Source organism: Oncorhynchus mykiss, chromosome 17 (assembly GCF_013265735.2).
Source record: "Oncorhynchus mykiss isolate Arlee chromosome 17, USDA_OmykA_1.1, whole genome shotgun sequence".
Classification (NCBI taxonomy): domain Eukaryota; kingdom Metazoa; phylum Chordata; class Actinopteri; order Salmoniformes; family Salmonidae; genus Oncorhynchus; species Oncorhynchus mykiss.
In genome coordinates, this window is record NC_048581.1 from 2968983 (window position 1) to 2993415 (window position 24433).

The 24433-nt window shown below is 40.6% G+C and overlaps 2 protein-coding genes across 4 annotated transcripts; one reads left to right on the forward strand and one right to left on the reverse strand.

The window, feature by feature from the left end:
* Positions 1-778: 778 nt before the first annotated feature.
* LOC118940193 (gastrula zinc finger protein XlCGF17.1-like) lies at positions 779-7655 on the reverse strand. Of its 3 annotated transcripts, none has more exons than XM_036948614.1 (3): positions 7349-7655; positions 7206-7312; positions 779-2188 (listed from the first exon to the last, which is right to left on the reverse strand). In XM_036948614.1, exons 1-3 carry the CDS (start codon positions 7597-7599, stop codon positions 1395-1397), a joined length of 1152 nt encoding a protein of 383 aa, XP_036804509.1. In that variant the 5' UTR covers positions 7600-7655; the 3' UTR covers positions 779-1394. The 3 variants fall into 3 exon arrangements, with proteins under 3 accessions (XP_036804509.1, XP_036804508.1, XP_036804507.1); XM_036948613.1 differs by having other exon boundaries at positions 7206-7323; positions 7360-7653; XM_036948612.1 differs by having other exon boundaries at positions 7206-7652.
* Positions 7656-19840: 12185 nt separating this feature from the next.
* On the forward strand, positions 19841-23668 carry LOC118940192 (zinc finger protein 391-like). Its single transcript, XM_036948611.1, has 2 exons — positions 19841-20538; positions 22536-23668. Exons 1-2 carry the CDS (start codon positions 20130-20132, stop codon positions 23336-23338), a joined length of 1212 nt encoding a protein of 403 aa, XP_036804506.1. The 5' UTR covers positions 19841-20129; the 3' UTR covers positions 23339-23668.
* The last annotated feature ends 765 nt before the right edge of the window (positions 23669-24433 follow it).

A 24433-nucleotide genomic window follows, 5' to 3' on the forward strand; every position in this document is an offset into this window, starting at 1 on the left:
ATGTATATACTGTACTCGATACCATCTTGCCTATGCCGTTCTGTACCATCACTCATTCATATATCTTTATGTACATATTCTTTATCCCTTTACACTTGTGTGTATAAGGTAGTAGTTGTGGAATTGTTAGGTTAGATTATTACTGCATTGTCGGAACTAGAAGCACAAGCATTTTAGCTTCCAGAACTCTCATCCCCTTGGAACAAAAAAAACTCTCCAATGAGTCTCCAATACGGAAAAAATGTGCAGTCAAAATAAATTGTGATCCATGGCAACGCACTGGCTAAACGCAAAACTGGTTGACTGCCCACCCTTGAGACAATCAGCAACCAACTCCTGCAATATCCGTAGTAACTATCCACCTTACTTCTCGCTCTCTTTTCAGGGTTCACTCGATAGGAAAGTTGTTGGATCGGGCCCAGTCCCCAATGTCATGCATTTGGGTTAGCACATTGAGAATGAATCCTGATATTCTAAAAGCAGGGCAACATTGTCAATATAATTGTACCCAAAAATGGTCAGCTGGTTGCATAAATAATAATTATTACTAAATGTTACATGAATTGTAAATATGAAATATCAAAACCAAATGTACACCCCTTTGTTAATATGTATTGGCAATACTTCACTTAATGGTGAGGCATGGAATAATAAAACATGTATCTGTTGTCAGGCTGAATGTTTGAAATATGAGGTGATTTGAGACATGCTTCTTCAGTAGTGGAATAAAGACAATTAGCATTTGAATGTTGTCAAGAAATACTGGAGTGATGTCAGATTGTTAATAAAACTGATTATAGACCAATTTATTATACTGCTTTCATCTGCAACAATTATCATATTACATGTATTTTTTAAACAAGCAGCTTTTTCAACTAGTAGAAAACAGCTAGCTACATTTTGAAGTGCTGCATTTTGATTAAAGTGGGTCACCAACGCAGTAAGGGTAACACAGCTCTTTTTTTGTTACTCACTTTGTTAAATAATATTTCAATTCAGAGCCTGGATTTTCCCCTGAGGCTAATATCCATATCATGCTGCAATCAATTGAACAGGGCAAACGATAAGGTAGAACATCATTAAAATACTCCTACTACAATGTTAAAACATTCTACATTGTGACATAATTAAAACACTCCTACTACAATGTTAACACATTCTACATTGTGACATAATTAAAATACTCCTACTACAATGTTAAAACATTCTACATTGTGACATAATTAAAATACTCCTACTACAATGTTAAAACATTCTACATTGTGACATAATTAAAATACTCCTACTACAATGTTAAAACATTCTACATTGTGACATCACTAAAATACACCTACTACAATGTTAAAACATTCTACATTGTGAGATTATTTCATTGATATCTTGAAACAACCTCTTCATGTATGTATTTTCTGATGTTTGATCAGAGATCTTTTATCAGAGTATCTCTTGTCACATTGATCACAGCTAAAACGTTTCTCTCCTGTGTGTGTTCTCTGGTGTGAAGTCAGCTGGCTAGATGTAGTAAAAGTCCTCCCACATTGACCACAGCTATAAGGTTTCTCTCCTGTGTGTGTTCTCTGGTGTAATGTCAGACCGCTAGATGTAGTAAAAGTCCTCCCACATTGACCACAGCTATAAGGTTTCTCTCCTGTGTGTGTTCTCTGGTGTCTTATCAGATTGCTTGATGCAGTAAAACTCATCCCACATTGATCACAGCTAAAAGGCTTCTCTCCTGTGTGTGTTCTCTGGTGTGAAGTCAGCTGGCTAGATTGAACAAAACTCCTCCCACATTGATCACAGCTATACGGTTTCTCTCCTGTGTGTGTTCTCTGGTGTACTGTCAGATTGCTAGATTGAACAAAACTCCTCCCACATTGATCACAGCTATAAGGTTTCTCTCCTGTGTGTGTTCTGTGGTGTTCAGTCAGATGGCTAGATTGAACAAAACTCCTCCCACATTGACCACAGCTATAAGGGTTCTCTCCTGTGTGTGTTCTTTGGTGTATTTTAAGTTCTGATGAAGATTTGCAACCTTTCCCACAGTCAGAGCAGCAATGAGATTTCTTCCCTGTGGGTCTCTGCTGGTGTTTCTTGAGGTGTTTTGAAGTGGAGAGACTCTCCTCTGCCTCATCAGCATCATGAGGTTGTTGAGGCCCCCCAGAGGATCCACCATAGTCAGGTCTCTCTCCTGTGTGAACAAAAAGTCGGACAGGTGGTTTAAGGCCCACAGCAAAAATACACTGTAAAAAGGTGATGCCAACAGCGTAGCCATTATGTTGTACAAACAATGATGTCTGTAATGAATGTTAATTATTTGACATTTATCGAAAGACAGTCAAGTGAACAAGTCATATTTTGTCTGGTTTTCCCATTAGTAGTAACATCAACGATTTTATGCAAGAAATATGTTTTTAAAGTTGTTGAAATCCTAAGCAGTGTGCCAGACAACTAGGCACCTTTCTGTAGGTCTATGTTGTTGTTAGGTAAAGTTATGGGTCCTACAGTAGGTCTATGGTATAACTAGCGGATTCCGCATTAGCATGGAGGAGTTTCTGCAACCAAATTGCGTTTTAGCGAACAGAGGGCAGAGAGCGATGCAGAGAGAGATGCACCTATTTGGGGATGTCTGATAGTATTTACGCACCACCACTCATGATTTGTGGAACTTCTCAAAGTAATTCTTCACCTCAAACAGCAAGTAAACAAAGTCTTACAAATACTTTGAGGAACTATTGATTAGAGTAAAATATTTCCAGCTCTCACTCTTGATAACCACTCGACATGAAAGGGAAAAATGTAATGCTCTGATCCAGTGGAAATGTCATACAATACCTGATTACTTCTTATCCCTTTCACAAATAGCTTACAGCTGTGTCTGTCCCAAACTATTTCATACAATGTTGCCATCACGTTTCGGACAGACCTAGGTGGTAGTTGATACACTGTTTAAAGTTCTATGTAGACAGGCCAGACAGACCTAGGTGGTAGTTGATACACTGTTTAAAGTTCTATGTAGACAGGCCATGCTCAGCCAATGTGATTTATTTTTTATCTGGATATTTTCTAGATGTTTTTATTTGTTGGCTTTATGTAGGCTATTTTTACATAGTTGGCAACGGCAATACAAAAATATATAAATCTAAATAATATTTATTTCTATTTATATAGAACAGATTAGTCACAGACAATGATTTTGAGATACGATTATAAATGTAATTGTTCCAGTAAAATGTGAATATGAAAATCATAACTGGCACCAGATCAGAAGAAACGGTCAGATAAATTTGCACTCCAAATGGAAAACGTTGGCGACTGCTGTTTTAGTCTATTATTGGAAACTTCAGGAGCACAACGTCAGAATTTACAAAGGCCAGCAGCAGCGGGAGGAGGAAGAGTTTTTTTCTTATGGTTAGGCTATCTTGATCTCTGATTCCCTCAAGTCATTTGTGTCTCAATTATTTAATAAAACATGTGATTCCTATGTTGACGATGTAAAGAATATTTGCTGCTCTGTGGTGCGTAATGAGGAGCAACCAGAAGCTGCACGCATTTATGAAATTGCTTATTCCAGTTACTAATAAGCATGCACCATTAAGAAAATGACTAAAAGTTGTTGAATCCCAGTGGAATGATGAGGAATTGAAAAAATGGTATGGTTGAGAAGGATGAGGCAAAAGGAATGGCAAATAAGTCTGGCTGTACAACCGATTGGCAAACGTCCTGCATTGAGAAGTCATGTGACAAACTGAATAAAAAGAAAAAAGACAATGAAACAAAGATAAATGACAAAGATTTGATAGTAAAAAATCTTTTGAGAACCTTACATACAATGTTGGGAAAAAATGAACTGAATCAGATGGCTCATTCATCACAAAGCCCACTACTTTTATGATTTTTTCATTGGCAAGATAAGCAAACGTAGGCCATACCAGCAACAAACACTCACACTACACTTCCAAGAAAATCTGACCAAATGATGAAAGACAAGCATTGTCATTTAGAATTCCGTAAAGTCAGTGTGGAAGAGGTTAATAAAAGTATTGTTGTCCATCAACAATGACAAGCCACCGGGGTCTGACAATCTAGATGGAAAATTACTGAGGATAATAGCGGACGATATTGCCACTCCTATTTTCCGTATCTTTAATTTAAGCCTACTGGAGAGCGTGTGCCCTCAGGCCTGGAGGTAAGCTAGTCATTCAATATGTCCTATGCTCTGCATAGTTAGCTCCAGGTAAAATGTTGCACTTATTTCAGCCATTCTGTGACCAAAAACAAGCTACATATGGACAGTACCAAAATAAACTGACTGTGGAAATGACAAAGTGCCTCTTAACATAGCTGGAAATGGGACAAACGGACCCCTTCTGTGGTAACAGACTGGGACGATTTCTAATCAAATCTAATTCCCAGGAACGGGGTTCATACAAACCACAGAGACTGTGTGGGATAATAACATGGCCATGTCCAACCCTGCTTGTTCCCTCGACTCAGCTACCAACCACCAATCTCCAACAGAGCCCTTTACCTGTATCAATAGACACTTCATAGTGAGCTACAGGTAGCAATCAGCAATGAATCCCAATAATGAGCCACCTATGGGAGGGGTATCCCCTTGTGGACAAATATCTCAATGTATTACTGCTACCCTGGGGAGATTGCTATACCCCTTGAACATCGGCTCCAACCCTCGTCGGATGTGGCAGGGCTTGCAAATTATTGATGCCGATTGTGTGTCAACAGCGCAAAAGGAGAAAGCTTATTGTGGTTTAGGGATAACATTTCAGGAAGATGCATGTTGATTAAAACAAATGATAGACTGAAGGTTTTAATGTGGTTTGGTGAAGTGGTTCTCCCATCTTGTGTAAAACCTGGGTAAGTGAGATATACAGAAGCCACTGCAGTGTTACAATTGTAAAAAAGGTTGGACATGTGGCAAGTGTTTGTTGAAGGAATAAATATGTCGTAGTCAGATGAAGCATGTTGTAATTGTGATGGGAATCACGTTCCCGAGTTCCCGGAGTGCACTGTACGGATGAAGGATGTCACAGTAGCTAGGATGATCAGGCCCATCCAGCAGGTATTCTATGTGGAGGCAGTGAAAATAGCTGAAGGAGTAGAGAGGAGAAGGTAGTGGATGTCCCACAGTCTACAGTGAAGCCATGCAGGAGAAGGATCCCAACACACTAATAGTGAACAAGGTGGACTTTGTTGTGTTTATAGCGCAAGTGATAAATTGCATTAATAAATTATTAGCAACCTTCGTCTAAAACTAGCAGTTTCCGCATTAGCTTGGAGGAGTTTCTACAACAAAATTGTGTTTGCATTGCCCTCACTGCCACAGTGATAAATTGCATTAATACTAAACTAATAAAACATCTAAGAAGCCAGACATCATTGTGAAGGCGGCAAATGGATTTCTGGATGTCCAGGACTTCAGACAAAATGTTACAGGGAGTACTGAATGAAGAAGTTCGCCCCTCCCAGGTTCCTGAACCTGTGTAGGGATCTGAATAGTACCATTTTTGTTTGAAATTCAGGGTAGTGGAGTGAATTTGGTTCGTGTTTATTTTAGGTAATTAGTATGATTTGTTGATTCCATTTTTTTTGCATTTTGGTTACTGTAGGTGGCAGCAATACACCTGATGAGTGTAGTCTGACAAACCTCAGCGAAGAAGACATGGTAGGAACCAAAGTGATGGTCAGTATTTCCAGTTGATCCTAATTAGATGTTACATTACATGTTGTTTTCTTACTTCATGTAGCTGGCTAGCAAGCCAACATAAGATACCGTTGCACAAACATGCTTATCTAGGCCTACAACAGCACTGGTATCCGGCAGTATTAGCTAGTTACTTTTGCTCCGACTCTTAATACATTTAGCAAGCTAGCTAGCCCGCTAACTAGCGATTATCAGCTAACATTATTTAAGCAACACCTTGCTAAGAAAAGACAATCTTTCGCCTTTAATGTAATGGCATGAAAATAATTGCCAGAACATTATACAATGACTTATCAACAGCTCTAACAATTTGACCCCAACATGAAATCTACACTGGCAGTTATAGAAAGACCCATTTACTATATAACCATTGACTCTTGAAGAATAGAACTTATAAATGCCTCAAATGTTTCTACCATATTACCCCACCAGAAACCACTGACACCGGCCATATTTAACGTGTGTTGACTTATTAAATCCATCAGTTATTCTGCTCTCTAATCAATTCAACAAACATTGGGTAGTTAGTTAGAATATAGTTACTAGACTGGCAAGTTTGATGTATAAGTAGCCAACTAACGTTAGGTAGCTAGTTAACATACCGATACATACTGCTGTAAAGATATGCTATGCGTTTTGTAAGGATAGTGTAGCTAACATAACGTGTAAAGTAACTTATTTGAAAAGTCATTACTTTTACATTGCTCAACATTTTCTTAACATTTGTCATAATTATTTAAAGCAGTTCATTTGTATCGGCTCTGTATCGACTTTTTCCACCATTATTTTCCACCATTTTCTTCAAATCTGAAAATGATGTTAAGCAACGCCCATTTCCTGAAGAATTGCATTACGGGCCCTAAAGTACTGCGTGTATATTTCATATTTTGGCGAATTTAGTACGACATCCGGGAACTTTTGGCATACTAACTACATCATACTATGACCAATAAGCACACTATATACTCCATTAACATCAAATAGTACGGTTAGTATGAGTATTCTAACACAGCTCAGGTCTCTGGGCAGCCATTTTGTTTGTTTAAAAACTAGGTTGCCCCTTTAAAAAAGACACACAACAATCAAACAATCTGCAGTTCAACCAATAACAAAGCTGTAATTACACCACTATTTTGGTAATAAGATGGATGGGGCTGGAGAAATGTAACTACTCTCAAATTCATAGACAGACCTATGGATGCAAGGACTGACCATCCATGATGTCAACATTATGTTGAAGGATACAGTGTTGGTTTACATTGTTTCTAAACATTGGAGTACAAAAAGCTTATTTGGGGTTCTGATGGGGTACAACAGTTGAACTAAGCTCATAAGGCATTCGTTATATTCTTCAAGAATCAATGCCTATAAACAAATAATTTAAGAGCCAAAATATGGATGTAGCAATTGCAAATGTCCCCTTTAACACCACACATCAGTTCAACAACCGCAGAGTTTGTGCTTCTGTTAAGACAATACTTACTAGTGTTAATCAGGGCCCGTTCATCGTTAGAACCATCGGACGCCTTAAGATGCGCTTGGGAAACCGGGCCCAGATATCCAGTTTCCTCCTCTTCTTCATTTTCCGATGTGACAGTCACCTCCTCCTCTTCTTCATTTTCCGATGTGACAGTCACCTCCCCCTCCTCTTCGTTCACTGAAACGTCGTCGTCCTCCTCTTTATTAACTTTGAACGAGTCTCCCTCTTCTTTAACTGAGACGTCTTTCACGGTAACAGCCTCAACCTCTACTTGTTTTTGTATTGTAACAGCCTCCTCTTCCTCCATCTCTTTCACGAGAGCTTCTTTCTCCATCCAGCAGACCGCCTCTTCTTCAGCAGGGACGGGGTTAAGTTTGAGACTGGAGCTATGAGGCATGTACTGAAGTCGCTAAGCGGTATAATTCAAAGCAGTGTCCCTTTATCAGCAGCACGTGATCAATGGCGTCTGGAGAATCATTTCGTCGAACACCTGAGTGGTATTGATTAATTTGGGCTCGTTCGACTTTGCAGCCGACAGTGCAGGTGGCTGCTGACTGACTAATTTACAAATCACCTTGCATCAGAAATAACTACTCATTATTATTTATAAATGTATATATGACATAAAGGCTTCGCTGCTACGGTGTGGGACTTCATCTATAATAATGTGGCTGTTCTAAATTCTGTGTCGCTCAAAGCCTTGAGTAATGAACCTATTTTTGACACAATTGTCTGGAAAGAGTCAATGCTTCAGGAAGATTTGTTTCCCCATCACTACTTTTCAGCATGTTTTCTGTGAATTAGACTACGGGAGTTTTGTAGCATTTTCCACCTTGGCTTACTGTTAGTTGGGTTCTAATTGGTCTCCGATAGTTGGTCTCGCTGACCATAACTGCACTATGCTTGTTAGGCTAATAGCTAGTTGGCTAAATAGCTAACGTTAGCTGGCTGGCTAAGATAACTGCATATAGCTAACATTCTTTGATATTTGGTTAGATGGCATTATGTATTTCCAAAACTGTGGTTTACTTTAATCACCCAAGTCATGAGCGCAAATTATTTCTAACTTAAAGTTCTACATTTGAAGTTATTTATGTTGTAGTTGACATCATAGGGAATAGGCTGGTCCTGCATATTACTTCACACCTGACTTTGGCATTCTTCTGAATTCTGATTGGTTTAATGTAATAACTCCAAAAATAGAACTGTGAGGTGTTACTTTGCATTGGAAATGTTAAAATATTGTATTTGATATTTTATAAACAATACAAACATCATACAATCATTCACTGCCCAGACCCACTAGAACACACCTCCATCTCCATTAACTACATCACACCTGTCCAGACTCACTAGAACACACCTCCATCTCCATTAACTACATCACACCTTCCCAGACCCACTAGAACACACCTCCATCTCCATTAACTACATCATACCTATCCAGACCCACTAGAACACACCTCTACCTCCATTAACTACATCACACCTATCCAGACCCACTAGAACACACCTCTACCTCCATTAACTACATCACACCTTCCCAGACCCACTAGAACACACCCCCATCTCCATTACATCAAACCTGCCCAGACCCACTAGAACACACCTCCATCTCCATTAACTACATCAAACCTGCCCAGACCCACTAGAACACACCTCCATCTCCATTAACGACATCACACCTATCCAGACCCACTAGAACACACCTCTACCTCCATTAACGACATCACACCTGCCCAGACCCACTAGAACACACCCCTATCTCCATTAACTACATCACACCTGCCCAGACCCACTAGAACACACCTCCATCTCCATTAACTACATCAAACCTGCCCAGACCCACTAGAACACACCTCCATCTCCATTAACTACATCACGGGTATCTCACTGCATCCTCATATGCCATGTCTTGAAATATGCAGACAAACCTATTTAAATTACATTGACATTATAACACTGTACTTCTGACAGCCAACTTTCTAACTCCTCCCATAACTTTATGACATCGTAACATTCCCAGAAGGATTATTGAGTCATTGTTAGTTTTACACTTAAGACATAACTGTCGTTATGCTGTAGAATTTGTGAATTTGACATGTCAGTTGGATTAATGATAGATTTCTGGAGGGACCCTTGTCACTACAACCAATCAGTGAGCAGCTTCCCTTCCCCCACATCTCAGGCAGTTCTGTTACTCACAACACTTCCCCTGCTTTCCTCAACAATGGAGAAGCCCCCTGGGCTAAAGCCTTGCCATTCTTACAAATAGGAAATAATATGTCATGTTTTACTTGTACCCCAGTCAGCATTGTGAATGGTTAGGAAATAATATGTCATGTTTTACTCGTACCCCAGCCAGCATTGTGAATGGTTAGGAAATAATATGTCATGTTTTACTCGTACCCCAGTCAGCATTGTGAATGGTTAGGAAATAATATTTCATGTTTTACTCGTACCTCAGCCAGCATTGTGAATGGTTAGGAAATAATATGTCATGTTTTACTCGTACCCCAGCCAGCATTGTGAATGGTTAGGAAATAATATGTCATGTTTTACTCGTACCTCAGCCAGCATTGTGAATGGTTAGGAAATAATATGTCATGTTTTACTCGTACCCCAGCCAGCATTGTGAATGGTTAGGAAATAATATGTCATGTTTTACTCGTACCTCAGCCAGCATTGTGAATGGTTAGGAAATAATATGTCATGTTTTACTCGTACCTCAGCCAGCATTGTGAATGGTGTCTGAGGCGGTGACATACTAGACCATGGCAGTAAATCTAATACTTAGGTGTTTTTAGTTACGCATGAAAGGTCTGTGGTGGTTCTGTGGTTATAAGTTACTGACCTTGGAATAGATTTCTGGCCATGCTGGCAGGGTCTGAATCAAACCCAATGTCCACCTGGTACACTGACAGGGTCTGAATCAAACCCAATGTCCACCTGGCACACTGACAGGGTCTGAATCAAACCTAATATCCACCTGGCACACTGACAGGGTCTGAATCAAACCCAATGTCCACCTGGTACACTGGCAGGGTCTGAATCAAACCCAATGTCCACCTGGCACACTGACAGGGTCTGAATCAAACCCAATGTCCACCTGGCACACGGATGTATTGTTACACCATGTAGGAGCAGTATAGACCTAGTCGGTTCATTATATACACCATGCGTTTCCTCCCTCCAGACAGCAGCTGGCGATAAGTGTCTTTCGGGCGATGTTTCTACTGTGACGTATAATCTAGTGGACGGAACGCTTCTCCAACAACTGCAGCCACCTCGTTAGCTCGCTAGACAACAAAGTCGGAACATTCAAGTTCTTTAGACAATTTCGTTGTTTATTTGCCACTATGATTTAAACATACTTATGTGGAAACAACTAGATACCCCATTTAATTTAATATTTACGTTGTAAGTCAACTAGCTGGCTGGTTAAGTTAGCACTAGTCTAGTCGCTAATACTTACTAGGTATTATTTCCGAACATGAGTTCACTAAGCTACTCTCCTCCTGTTAAAGAAGAGGGGGTCTGCTGGACGGAGAAAGAAGCTCTCGTGAAAGAGGAGGAAGAGGAGGCTGTTACAATACAAAAACAAGTAGAGGGTGAGGCTATTACCGTGAAAGAAGAAGAGAAAGACACCTTCAGAGTGGAGGATGAAGACCTTTTTGGAATGAAGGATGAAGAGCAGGAGATTACTGTCACATTAGAGGAGGACGAAGAAGAGAAGACTGGAGATCTGATTAACACCAGAAAATACAGTGAGTACTGTCTTATAAAACAGGGACATTGATCTGATTAACACCAGAAAATACATTGAGTACTGTCTTATAAAACAGGGACATTGATCTGATTAACACCAGTAAATACAGTGAGTACTATCTTATGAAACAGGGACACAAACTCTGCATTTGTTGAAGTAATGTGTGCTTTTTAAAAGGGCATTCTACATTGTTGATGACGTCCTCCAGTGATTAAAAAAAAAGTGAATATTCATTATTCTTTTTAAAATCCTTCCTGTTCTGTCAAGTTGGATGTTGATCATTGCTAGAAAGCCATTTTCAAGTTTTGCTATAGACTTTCAAGACGATTTAAGTCCAAACTGTAACTAGGCCACTCGGGAACATTCAATGTCATCTTGGTAAGCTCCTCCAGTGTAGATTTGGCCTTGTGGTTTAAGTTATTTTCCTGTTAGGACAGTTTTTTGTATTCGGGTGTCTGAAATGCTCTCTACCTACGTAACATTTAGTGTCTCCTTATGTTACGCTGGGAAAACAGTTTTCATGGGCACAGAAATCCTAAATCATTTCAGAGTTTGCTAAATCCAATGGTTCTAACATGAGAGTCACCTTAACTTTATTGACACCACCCAAATGGATACTGTCATTAATGTGGTTCTTCAATAATTACACATAATATTTAATTCTGTAGCTTTTTAGTTACAGTCACATGTTCAACTATCATCAGCTGTTCCAGGAAATCATTTTCTGAATGACAGTCACATGAGAAACATCACAACATGCAACAACAAGCAAAGTGTTTCTTCATTCATTACTCTGGTAAAGACAGTTATGCTGTGCTCCATGTTGGATCCAACATCCCTAACAAATTGATGTTTATAGTGTGTTATTGTCTACTTGATTTACAGTAGGGTCTCGTTAGTCTGTTTGGATCCAGAGTTTCTTACCTGTTAATGTGTAGAGAACTGTCCCTTGATGGTCAGTACCACACACAGAGCTATTTTCCTATATTTGTTGTTAGGTGAAGTTATGGGTCCTACAGTAGGTCTATGTTATTGTTATGGGTCCTAGAGTACACTATGTGTGTCATGCAACAACAACCAAAGTGCTTCTTCATTCATTACATAGATCTATGTAATTGTTAGGTGAAGTTTATGGGCCAATTTGGCAAACGGTGTATAAACCCTCATTGTCAGGCTGATGGAAAAGCCAAAGAGCATTTTACTGGTTGAAGTGTTTTTTTTTAAGTACAAAGAGGTTGATTTGCGATGATGACACAAACATTATATTAAGCAGGACGTTCAAACGAGTCTTACAATTTTAATCCAAAGTAGTGTGAAATGTACTCATAAGCAACCTGGAAATGGAGGTTACTTCCCTGAGTTTTCCCCCATTCACATTCAGAATACATTGTGAAAAACTAAAATCTTTGCTCACCATTTTTGCTCCAGGCAGATATACTTCATCCAAAACTATCGGTTTCCTCATTAGGAGGACGAGTTTCTACCAAATTGCATGTGCATCGCCCTCGTGCCGCAATTTTAGCAAAGACAGAAAGGTGCCTATGTTGGAGACCAAAAGTTGTCTGGCACACTTCTTAGGATTTCAACAACTTTAATAACTTATTTCTAGCCTACAATCATCGATGTTACTACTAATGTGAAAACAAGACAAAATAGGACTATTCTTGCTCATTTTAAGACAATTGTAAAATAATCATTACATTCATTACAGACAACAATTGTTGTACAACATCATGGCTACGCTGTTGGCATCACCTTTTACAGTGGATTTCCGCTGTTGTGGGCCTTTAACCATCTGTCTGACTTTGTTGTTCACACAGGAGAGAGACGGGACTACCGTGGATCCTCTGGGGAGCCTCAACAACCTCATGATGCTGAGGAGACAGAGAAGAGTCTCTCCACATTAGAACACCCCAAGAAACACCTGCAGAGATCCACAGGGAAGATAACTCTCTGCTGCTCTGACTGTGGAAAGAGATTCACCTCATCAGGCATTACAATTCATCAGCGAACACACACAGGAGAGAAACCTTATTGCTGTACTCAATGTGGGAAGAGTTTTACTCGGCTCAGCAGCCTGATAACACACCAGAGAATACACACAGGAGAGAAATCTTATAGCTGTACTCAATGTCGGAAGAGTTTTACTCATTCATCAGGCCTGATATCACACCAGAGAACACACACAGGAGAGAAACCTTCTAGCTGTACTCAATGTGGGAAGAGCTTTACTCAACAATGCAACCTGATATCACACCAGAGAACACACACAGGAGAGAATCTTATAGCTGTACTCAATGTGAGAAGAGCTTTACTCAACAATGCAACCTGATATCACACCAGAGAACACACACAGGAGAGAAACCTCATAGCTGTGATCTGTGTAACAAGAGATACTCTGATAAAAGATCTCTGATCAAACATCAGAAAATACATAGTTGAAGGAGTTGTTTCATGATATCAATTAATTAAGTCACAATGTAGAATGTTTTAACATTGTAGAAGGAGTAATTTAATGATGTCACAATGTAGGACCCTAAATGTTTCTCCCCTGTTCTATTGATTTCAACATGACATGGATATTATCCTCAGGGGAAAGATCCAGGCTCTGAGTTGAGAGAGTACTATTTATGTGATTTAACAAAAAGTGACCCACGTGAATCAAAGTGAAACACTTCAAAATGTCGCTAGCTGTTTTCTACAAATTCTCCTCTAACCAGGGATGTACACATTACTCCCAGATTCTGTGTGGTTTTTGAGCTGTTAGTTTTAACAGGACCTGCAACCTCATCTCCCCTCTCTCGCTCAATTGATGTCAACGTGATATTGATGAGTGATGACAAATAAGTGCTGTTCCATTGCAGGTTGTCCTCTAACCAGTGAGGTAAAATATATCTCCCATTTCCATGTGTTTTTTGTTACTTTCTAGAGCAGTTTCAACCTGATTTCCTCCCAAATCGATATGCGTTGCCATGGATCACAATTTATTTTGACTGCACGTTTTTCCGTATTGGAGATGAGTTTTGTTTGGGCTCGTTCCAAGGGGACGAGAGTTCTAGAAGCTAGTGGGTTTTAGGAAGACGAGAGTTCTAGAAGCTAGTGAGTTTTAGGAAGACGAGAGTTCTAGAAGCTAGTGGGTTTTAGGAAGACGAGAGTTCTAGAAGCTAGTGGGTTTTAGGAAGACGAGAGTTCTAGAAGCTAGTGGGTTTTAGGAAGACGAGAGTTCTAGAAGCTAGTGGGTTTTAGGAAGACGAGAGTTCTAGAAGCTAGTGGGTTTTAGGAAGACGAGAGTTCTAGAAGCTAGTGGGTTTTAGGAAGACGAGAGTTCTAGAAGCTAGTGGGTTTTAGGAAGACGAGAGTTCTAGAAGCTAGTGGGTTTTAGGAAGACGAGAGTTCTAGAAGCTAGTGGGTTTTAGGAAGACGAGAGTTCTAGAAGCTAGTGGGTTTTAGGAAGACGAGAGTTCTAGAAGCTAGTGGGTTTTAGGAAGACGAGAGTTCTAGAAGCTAGTGGGTTTTAGGAAGACGAGAGTTCTAGAAGCTAGTGGGTTTTAGGAAGACGAGAGTTCTAGAAGCTAGTGGGTTTTAGGAAGACGAGAGTTCTAGAAGCTAGTGGGTTTTAGGAAGACGAGAGTTCTAGAAGCTAGTGGGTTTTAGGAAGACGAGAGTTCTAGAAGCTAGTGGGTTTTAGGAAGACGAGAGTTCTAGAAGCTAGTGGGTTTAGGAAGACGAGAGTTCTAGAAGCTAGTGGGTTTTAGGAAGACGAGAGTTCTAGAAGCTAGTGGGTTTTAGGAAGACGAGAGTTCTAGAAGCTAGTGGGTTTTAGGAAGACGAGAGTTCTAGAAGCTAGTGGGTTTTAGGAAGACGAGAGTTCTAGAAGCTAGTGGGTTTTAGGAAGACGAGAGTTCTAGAAGCTAGTGGGTTTTAGGAAGACGAGAGTTCTAGAAGCTAGTGGGTTTTAGGAAGACGACAGTTCTAGAAGCTAGTGGGTTTTAGGAAGACGAGAGTTCTAGAAGCTAGTGGGTTTTAGGATTCTATTGAAAGAAAAATTAGAAACAAATATTTCAAAATAGGTGTTTTTTCTTGTTTTTAATTGTTGACAGCCAGTAGACACCATGTTTATATTGGTGAAGGTGAAGCAGTGTAGTTGACAGCCAGTAGACACCATGTTTATATTGGTGAAGGTGAAGCATTGTAGTTGACAGCCAGTAGACACCATGTTTATATTGGTGAAGGTGAAGCATTGTAGTTGACAGCCAGTAGACACCATGTTTATATTGGTGAAGGTGAAGCAGTGTAGTTGACAGCCAGTAGACACCATGCTTATATTGGTGAAGGTGAAGCAGTGTAGTTGACAGCCAGTAGACGCCATGTTTATATTGGTGAAGGTGAAGCATTGTAGTTGATTATAATGTGAAATGGAAGTTGTTTTATGTTGGTGGTGAGCAAACGTGTCCAACACAAATATAGGATATGTTTGTTGTCTTAAGGGGGAACTGGCTTTGGTTATCACTAGCCACTTTTAACAATGCCACTTAATATTTTTACATACCCTACATTACTCATCTCATATGTATATACTGTACTCGATACCATCTACTGCGTCTTGCCTATGCCGTTCTGTACCATCACTCATTCATATATCTTTTTGTACATATTCTTTATCCCTTTACACTTGTGTGTATAAGGTAGTAGTTGTGGAATTGTTAGGTTAGATTACTCGTTGGTTATTACTGCATTGTAGGAACTAGAAGCACAAGCATTTCGCTACACTCGCATTAACATTGCTAACCATGTGTATGTGACAAATAATATTTGATTTATATACAACACTCAAAGTAGTGGATATGGAGCATCTACAGCCTCAGTTACACCTGACACCTAAATGTGACTCCTGTCATCTGATCACTCCAAACTGCATTAGGTTCAGATCTACCAGGACGGACCTTTGACAGTCTGGATGCAGTCAGGCCACTGAATATAAATAAGCAAACTGGAGATTCCTTCAAAACAGTTGCCTACAGTTACCGTGTAGGGCACTGCAAGGTTGGGTGACCAGGGTCATCTGGGACTGCCTCCTGGAGGAATTCAGGTGTGTGAAGGCTACCTGTGTCCTGTGTAACTTAATGATGGACACAAGGACCAGGAGGGGATCTGCAGTTCGCCGCTGTGTCCCAGAGGAGGAGTCTGCTGTTCTGCAGGATGTTTCAAGGATTGGGTCCAACAACGCAGCAAGAGAGGCAATCCGTGTGCAGGAGATCTTCACCTCCTACTTCTTCAAAGAGGGTGCTGTTCCCTGGCAACACCATAGACTACACTATGCACAGCCAAAGGCTCTTTTAAGAGCCATTCACATTGCAATAAGAGTATTCTTCCATTTACTTAGCTATGTTAACTGCAGTTATTCCATTCCCAGTTTCTCTCCCTTTGATTTCTACTTCTCAGGTGAGGGTGCTGTTTAGGTAAGGGTGTGATGTCTGTGCAACAAAAAAAACAGGCTATTTTAAATCACCCATATTGAAAAAAATGTATAACAATTAGACACCCTATAACCCACAACTACACACTCATGTATCAATCTGATTGTTGGATTGTGTTGTGCAGTAAGCAGATTCAGGTGTATAACTGTGGCTCCTTCCACCTTCAAAGAATAGGCAAGAGGGCCAACCATGGAGAATAGTAATTATCAATCAATCAAATTTATTTTATATAGCCCTTCGTACATCAGCTGATATCTCAAAGTGCTGTACAGAAACCCAGCCTAAAACCCCAAACAGCAAGCAATGCAGGTGTAGAAGCACGGTGGCTAGGAAAAACTCCCTAGAAAGGCCAAAACCTAGGAAGAAACCTAGAGAGGAACCAGGCTATGTCGGGTGGCCAGTCCTCTTCTGGCTGTGCCGGGTGGAGATTATAACAAAACATGGTCAAGATGTTCAAATGTTCATAAATGACCAGCATGGTCAAATAATAATAAGGCAGAATAGTTGAAACTGGAGCAGCAGCACAGTCAGGTGGACTGGGGACAGCAAGGAGTCATCATGTCAGGTATTCCTGGGGCATGGTCCTAGGGCTCAGGTCCTCCGAGAGAGAGAAAGAAAGAGAGAATTAGAGAGAGCATATGTGGGATGGCCAGTCCTCTTCTGGCTGTGCCGGGTGGAGATTATAACAGAACATGGCCAAGATGTTCAAATGTTCATAAATGATCAGCATGGTCGAATAATAATAAGGCAGAACAGTTGAAACTGGAGCAGCAGCACAGCCAGGTGGACTGGGGACAGCAAGGAGTCATCATGTCAGGTAGTCCTGGGGCATGGTCCTAGGGCTCAGGTCCTCCGAGAGAGAGAAAGAGAGAAGGAGAGAATTAGAGAACGCACACTTAGATTCACACAGGACACCGAATAGGACAGGAGAAGTACTCCAGATATAACAAACTGACCCTAGCCCCCCGACACATAAACTACTGCAGCATAAATACTGGAGGCTAGTAAGACACTTCATTATTTCAATAACTACGCTATATTGTTTGTCCTTGTGGGTCCGTTCATGTTTTTCAGCATAAAGTACTCTGCAGCCACTTAGTGTGGTGTGGACACCAGGTGAAGACACCTGTAAACACAGGGTCAGTTTTAACTACCTTATTTTCTCAATAACAGTCTCTCTCCTTCACTTCATCCCTCTCTCCCCTTCTCCCTAAATCCTCTAGGTTAAATCAGCTGTGTCGGTGAACCCCTCCTGCATCTGAACTGGCTACATAGAGGACACAGCATGATCAGAGGTGAGAGGTCACTTGGTCAGGACAACAGGAAGTATTATTAAAGAGATGCTTTACGTTGAAATACAGATAGAGATGCAGTAGTCCCAGAGTTAATGATCCCAGGTCAGTTTATATTATACAGGAAGTATTATTAAAGAGATGCTTTACATTGAAATACAGACAGAGATGCAGTAGTCCCAGAGTTAATGATCCCAGGTCAGTGTATATTATACAGGAAGTATTATTAAAGAGATGCTTTACATTGAAATACAGATAGAGATGCAGTAGTCCCAGAGTTAATGATCCCAGGTCAGTTTTGCATTTCACCTCCTGATTCATGATTAACAATGTTAGATTAAAAACTAAATACACAAGGCTTAAACATGCTCACTCTCTCCATCTGTCTCTCGTCTGCAGGTATGTTTTGATGTGAGAGGATGCCAACCCCCAGTCCCATCATCGCCACCTCACCTGCTTTTAAGATAACAGTGTCTCTAGTCGGCCCAATGGTTATGTAATTGTGATGAACTGAGAGAACATTTATGAAGCACTGTGATTTATTAATCATATGCTGCCTTCCCTGCTCCTATGTGTTTACCTCTTTCCCTTTCTGTCTTTAACACCTCTCTCTCCTCCTTCTCTTTCCCTTTCTGTCTTTAACACCTCTCTCTCCACCTCTTTCTTCCTCTGTTTTTATAATTCACAACAGATGTGCATTGATGGACAGATTGAACTTGTATTTATAACACTTGGATAATGAGCTTTTCAATAAAGCGTTTCACATTCTCTACTGGTTGAAATGAAGTGTAATGTGATGAAATACTCCACCTATCCTGTGTTTACCAGATCAATGCAGATGAAGGGCATTAGATGTTGAGATGAACCAGTGTTAGAGTATTTACATGATGCATAGGAAGTGTAGTGTAGTGTTTAAAAAAATTATATTTCTGTATATATGAATTAACTAGTTCAATCCTGTTTCTAGTCTATTAGTTACAATGTGTAACCATTGATGTCCCAGGACCAAGATTGGTAAACACTGTTGAAGTGTATAATTGTAATACATACATGCAGACACGGCGTCATTCAAAGACAGGAATTTGATCACCTCAAAGACATTCATACCTAAACTGCACATTAATTTGCCAAGGTAGAGTACATGATCAGTGAATATATTAAATGTACAGGCTACAATGTGGGGATCTCATGCATGGTAATAACTACATGTATATTTGACTTGAATCCTTGGCAAAACATGATATTATATTATACTCAACTTGAAGTTGATACAACTGGCTATGATAGCTGAGGTTCATAGCTAGGTTCTGAAGTAATATGTATACCAAACATTTGGGTCCATACAAATAGATAGCTAGCTACACATCCATGGGCATACAGGGATTTTAATCATCCACTGCACAGTCATCCACTGCACAATAACATACGTTATTTCATGGCAAATACAAATTTGTACATTCAATTTGCAGTAAATTCTTCAGCCAGCTAGATTCTATACATCCACTTTTTAACAAAACGACCGCCTGGTTTGTGGGTTGTTTAAGGTGTCCCTAAAACAACCAGAGTGACAATTTCATACTCATGTCACAACACCCATAAAACTAGACCAGCTACCTGGCTAAATCACGATTTTCGTAAATGAACTATGATTAAAAAAAGCATAATCGTTTGTCTCTCCATTAACTAACATTCCTGTCAACTGTACATGTTTTTTGCATGATTCGTTATGACGTTATAATCCCTTACATTTGCTTCCATCCTAGTATTTCTGTCCGCCATCTTTGATCCAGTTCAGGTCTGTGTAGGGGTACCCCTCTGAGTATTTCTGTCCGCCATCTTTGCTGAAAAAAGTCATACAGCCACTTGTGCAGCAGCAGCCTCCCCCGGTCCTAGTGCCGAATCGACATGAAGTTTAAGATGCGATGGAACGGTTGACGAAAAAAATAAATCACACAAAAATATATTGACTGATATTGATTTATTTAGGGGGGGTAATTAATATTTTAGCACTAGCGTCGTCTCTGATTCCAACCCTTTAACTTTTTGTCTGAAAATTAAATAAACATTTTACTCAACTGCGTTACCCACTCCAGTCAGCAGATGGCGGTCTGGGAATTTATGGTTATGCTGTTGGTGTGACGTATAATCTAGTGGACGGAACGCTTCTTTCATCAGCAGCAACAGTGAGTCAGACACCTCGGTAGCTTGCTAGACAAATTAGCCGAACCAATATAGCTCTTTAGACGCTTTCGTGTATATTAGCCACTGTGTTTTAAACCCATTTCTGTCGTCTAGTTAGTTATCCGATTTAATTTCATATTTACGGTGTTGTTATTAGTCAGCAAGCGGGCTGGTTAAGTTAGCATTAGCATAGCTAACATCCCCGACCATGCGGTCACTAAGCTACTCTCCTTCTAATGAAGAGAAGGATATCACAGTAAAACAAGAAGTAGAGAGTGGGGCCTTTACTGTGAAAGAAGAGGAGGACGCGTTCAGAGTGAAAGACGAGGAAGATATCACAGTAAAACAAGAAGTAGAGAGTGGGGCCTTTACTGTGAAAGAAGAGGAGGACGGGTTCAGAATGAAAGAGGAGGATGGTGTTACAGTGAAAGGAGAGCATGTAGTTTATGGCGTGAAAGAGGAGGGGGAGGAGATGACTGTTACATCGAAAAAGGAGGAAGAGGAGGAACCTGGATATCTGGTTCCGGTTTCCCAAACGCATCTTAAGGCGTCCAATGGTTCTAACGATGGACTCAACCGTAAGATGGTTTTGAGAAACCGTTCCCTGATTAACACTAGTAAGTACTGTCTTAACAACAGAGGCACAAACTCTGCAGTTGAACTGATGTTTGGTGTTAAGGTGGAAATCTGCAATTGCTACATCCATATTGTGACTTTTAAATTATTTATTTACAGCCATTGATTCTTGAAGAATATAACACATGCCTCATGAGCGGAGTTCAACTGTTGTACCCCATCAGAACCCTAAATAAGCTTTTTTTACTATAATGTTTAGAAACAATGTAAATCAACACTGTATAGCAGTTGAGAACAAATTATTATTTTCAATAACGGACTAGGAACAGTGGGTTAATTGCCTGTTCAGGGGCAGAACGACAGATTTGTACCATGTCAGCTCGGGGATGTGAACTTGCAACCGGTTACTAGTCCAACGCTCTAACCACGAGGCTACCCTTCTGCCTCAACATGGTTAAAACTATAATGTTGATATCATGGATGGTCAGTCCTTGCATCCATAGGTCTGTCTAGTTACATTTATCCAAACCCATAATTGTATTACCAAAATAGTGGTGGAATGACAGATTTGTTATTGTTTGAACTGCAGATTGCTGGGTTGTGCAGGGTTTTTAAACAGCAACAAATGGCTGCCCAGAGACTTGGTTAACAGCTGAGGGATGGGGGAAGGAGAAGTGTAACCACTCTCAAATTCATAGAGAACGATATTGTAGAAACCTTAACCCAACACCTAGCGACCTCGTCAAGAAGTTCAGACATCTTGGCGTAACAGTTATAAGATGTTGACTTGACAGTCGCTGGACCCAGGTTTGAGTTCAGCTCAGGGCCTCCCCCTGAATTCACTACACTATGAATACAAGGACTGGCCATCCAAGATGTCATAATGATTGTTTTCTAGGCTATATAGTATATTCTAGAATTAATCCATGATGTCATAATGATAGTTGCTGACGTTTGCCTAATACCTGCAGCAAATGCCTCTACCCCGTCCTCTGGCTGGGCAGAGTACTTTAGGATTTTAGTTACTGCGGTGTAACAAGGGCCTAACCCTTCTATTTCTTCGTAATGGCCCTTCGCGTGAGTTGGGTTTGTTCCTTCGTTCACGTTGTCACTCCCTTATTTTCCGGTCTAGTATGAGGTCTTGGATAGATATGCTCCTATTTAAATATGCGGAGTGTTATGGATTCCTCCTATATTTCCTTACCTTCAAGTTTCTTTTACCTATGTATATATCAATACCTAATAACTTATTCTATTGGTTATTATGCTCGTCAGCTAGTAGTCACTTGGAAACTAGTATTGGTATATATTTTGACACACAATGATTTTTTACATTTTTTTATTTTACCTTTATTTTACTAGGCAAGTCAGTTAAGAACAAATTCTTATTTTCAATGACGGCCTAGGAACAGTGGGTTAACTGCCTGTTCAGGGGCAGAATGACAGATTCTACTTAATGATACCAGCTGGTTGTTTCTACCACTTGAGGCGGCGTAGGTGGCATGTCAAGCGTCAGCTGGGAGAAGTCTATGATAGGTATCTCCTCTGCTTCCCCCTGTTGTCCAGTTTCTGCAGGTGTGTTCCATGAGGTCCCGTGAATGCCCTGTGTTGCTGTCCCCATTGCTTGATGGAGTGGGCAGATTCTTTTCATTCATCTTGTCACACCAGATATACGACATCCATAACTAGTGGTTTCCTCATTAGCATGGAGGAGTTTATGCAATCAAATTGCCCTCGTGCCGCAATTTTCGAAAACACAAAGGGGCCTGTATTGTAGACCAAAAGTCTTCTACCACACTGCTTAGAGTTTCAACAACATGAATAACTTATTTCTAGTCTACAATCTTAGATGTTACTACTAATGTGAAAACAAGACAAAATATGACTTCTTGCTCATTTTAAGACAATAATTTTAACATTCATTACAGACAGCAATTGTTGTACAACATCATGGCTATGCTGTTTGGCATCAACTTTTACACTGGATTACCGCTGTTGTGGGCCTTTAATCATCTGTCTGACTTTGTTGTTCACACAGGAGAGAGACGTGACTATCGTGGATCCTCTGGGGAGCCTCAACAACCTCATGATGCTGAGGAGACAGAGAAGAGTCTCTCCAGATCAGAACACCTCAATAAACACCCGCAGAGACCCACAGGGAAGAGAACTCACTGCTGCTCTGACTGTGGGAAGAGATTCACACCATCAGGCATTAAAAATAATCAGAGAACACACACAAGAGAGAAACGTTATAGCTGTGGTCAATGTGGGAGGAGTTTTACTTCATCTGGCAGTCTGACTCTACACCAGAGAACACACACAGGGGAGAAACCATATAGCTGTGGTCAATGTGGGAGGAGTTTTACTTCATCTGGCAGTCTGACTCTACACCAGAGAACACACACAGGGGAGAAACCATATAGCTGTGATCAATGTGGGAAGAGTTTTGTTCAAACTTCCCATCTGACTCAACACCAGAGAACACACACAGGAGAGAAACCTTATAGCTGTGGTCAATGTGGGAGGAGTTTTAGTCGACCTGGAGTTCTGACAGTGCACCTGAGAACACATGCAGGACAGAAATCTTATAGCTGTGATCAATGTGGGAAGAGTTTGACTTCATCTGGCAGTCTGACTCTACACCAGAGAACACACACAGGAGAGAAACCTTATAGCTGTGGTCAATGTGGGAGGAGTTTTAGTCGATCTGGAGTTCTGACAGTGCACAAGAGAATACACACAGGAGAGAAACCGTATATCTGTGGTCAATGTGGGAAGAGTTTTTGTCAATCTGGCCATCTGGCTCAACACCAGAGAACACACAGGATTGAAATCTCATAGCTGTGACCAGAGATAATCTGATAAAAGATCTCTGGTCAAATATTAGAAAATACATACATGAAGTAGTAGTTTCATGATTTCAATGAATTAATGTCACAATGTAGAATTGTTTTACATTGTAGTAGGAGTATTGTAATGATTTCACAATGTAGAAGCCTAAACGTGTGCCCACTTATGAATTGATATCAACATGTTATGGATATTAGCCTCAGGGGAAAAATCCAGGTTCTGAAATGGAAGAGTACTATTTATGTGATTTAACAAAAATTGACAAACAAAAAAATAGTTCGGATCAAATCAAATGTATTTATAAAGCCCTTCTTATATCAGCTGATATCTCAAAGTGCTGTACAGAAACCCAGCCTAAAACCCCAAACAGCAAGCAATGCAGGTGTAGAAGCACGGTGGCTAGGAAAAACTCCCTAGAAAGGCCAAAACCTAGGAAGAAACCTAGAGAAGAACCAGGCTATGAGGGGTGGCCAGCCCTTTTCTGGCTGTGCCGGGTGGAGATTATAACAGAACATGGCCAAGATGTTCATAAATGACCAGCATGGTCAAATCATAATAATCACAGTAGTTGTCGAGGGTGCAACAGATCAACACCTCTGGAGTAAATGTCAGTTGGCTTTTCATAGCCGATCATTAAGAGTATCTCTTCCGTTCCTGCTGTCTCTAGAGAGTTGAAAACAGCAGGTTTGGGACAGGTAGCACATCCGGTGAACAGGTCAGGGTTCCATAGCCGCAGGCAGAACAGTTGAAACTGGAGCAGCAACACGGCCAGGTGGACTGGGGACAGCAAGGAGTCATCGTGCCAGGTAGTCCTGAGGCCTGGTCCTAGGGCTCAGGTCTTCCGAGAGTGAGAAAGAAAGAATTAGAGAGAGCACACTTAAATTCACACAGGACACCGAATAGGACAGGAGATGTACTCCAGATATATCAAACTGACCCTAGCCCCCTGACACATAAACTACTGTAGCATAAATACTGGAGGCTGAGACAGGAGGGGTCAGGAGACACTGTGGCCCCATCCGATGATACCCCCGGACAGGGCCAAACAGGAAGGATATAACCCCACCGACTTTGCCAAAGCAGAGC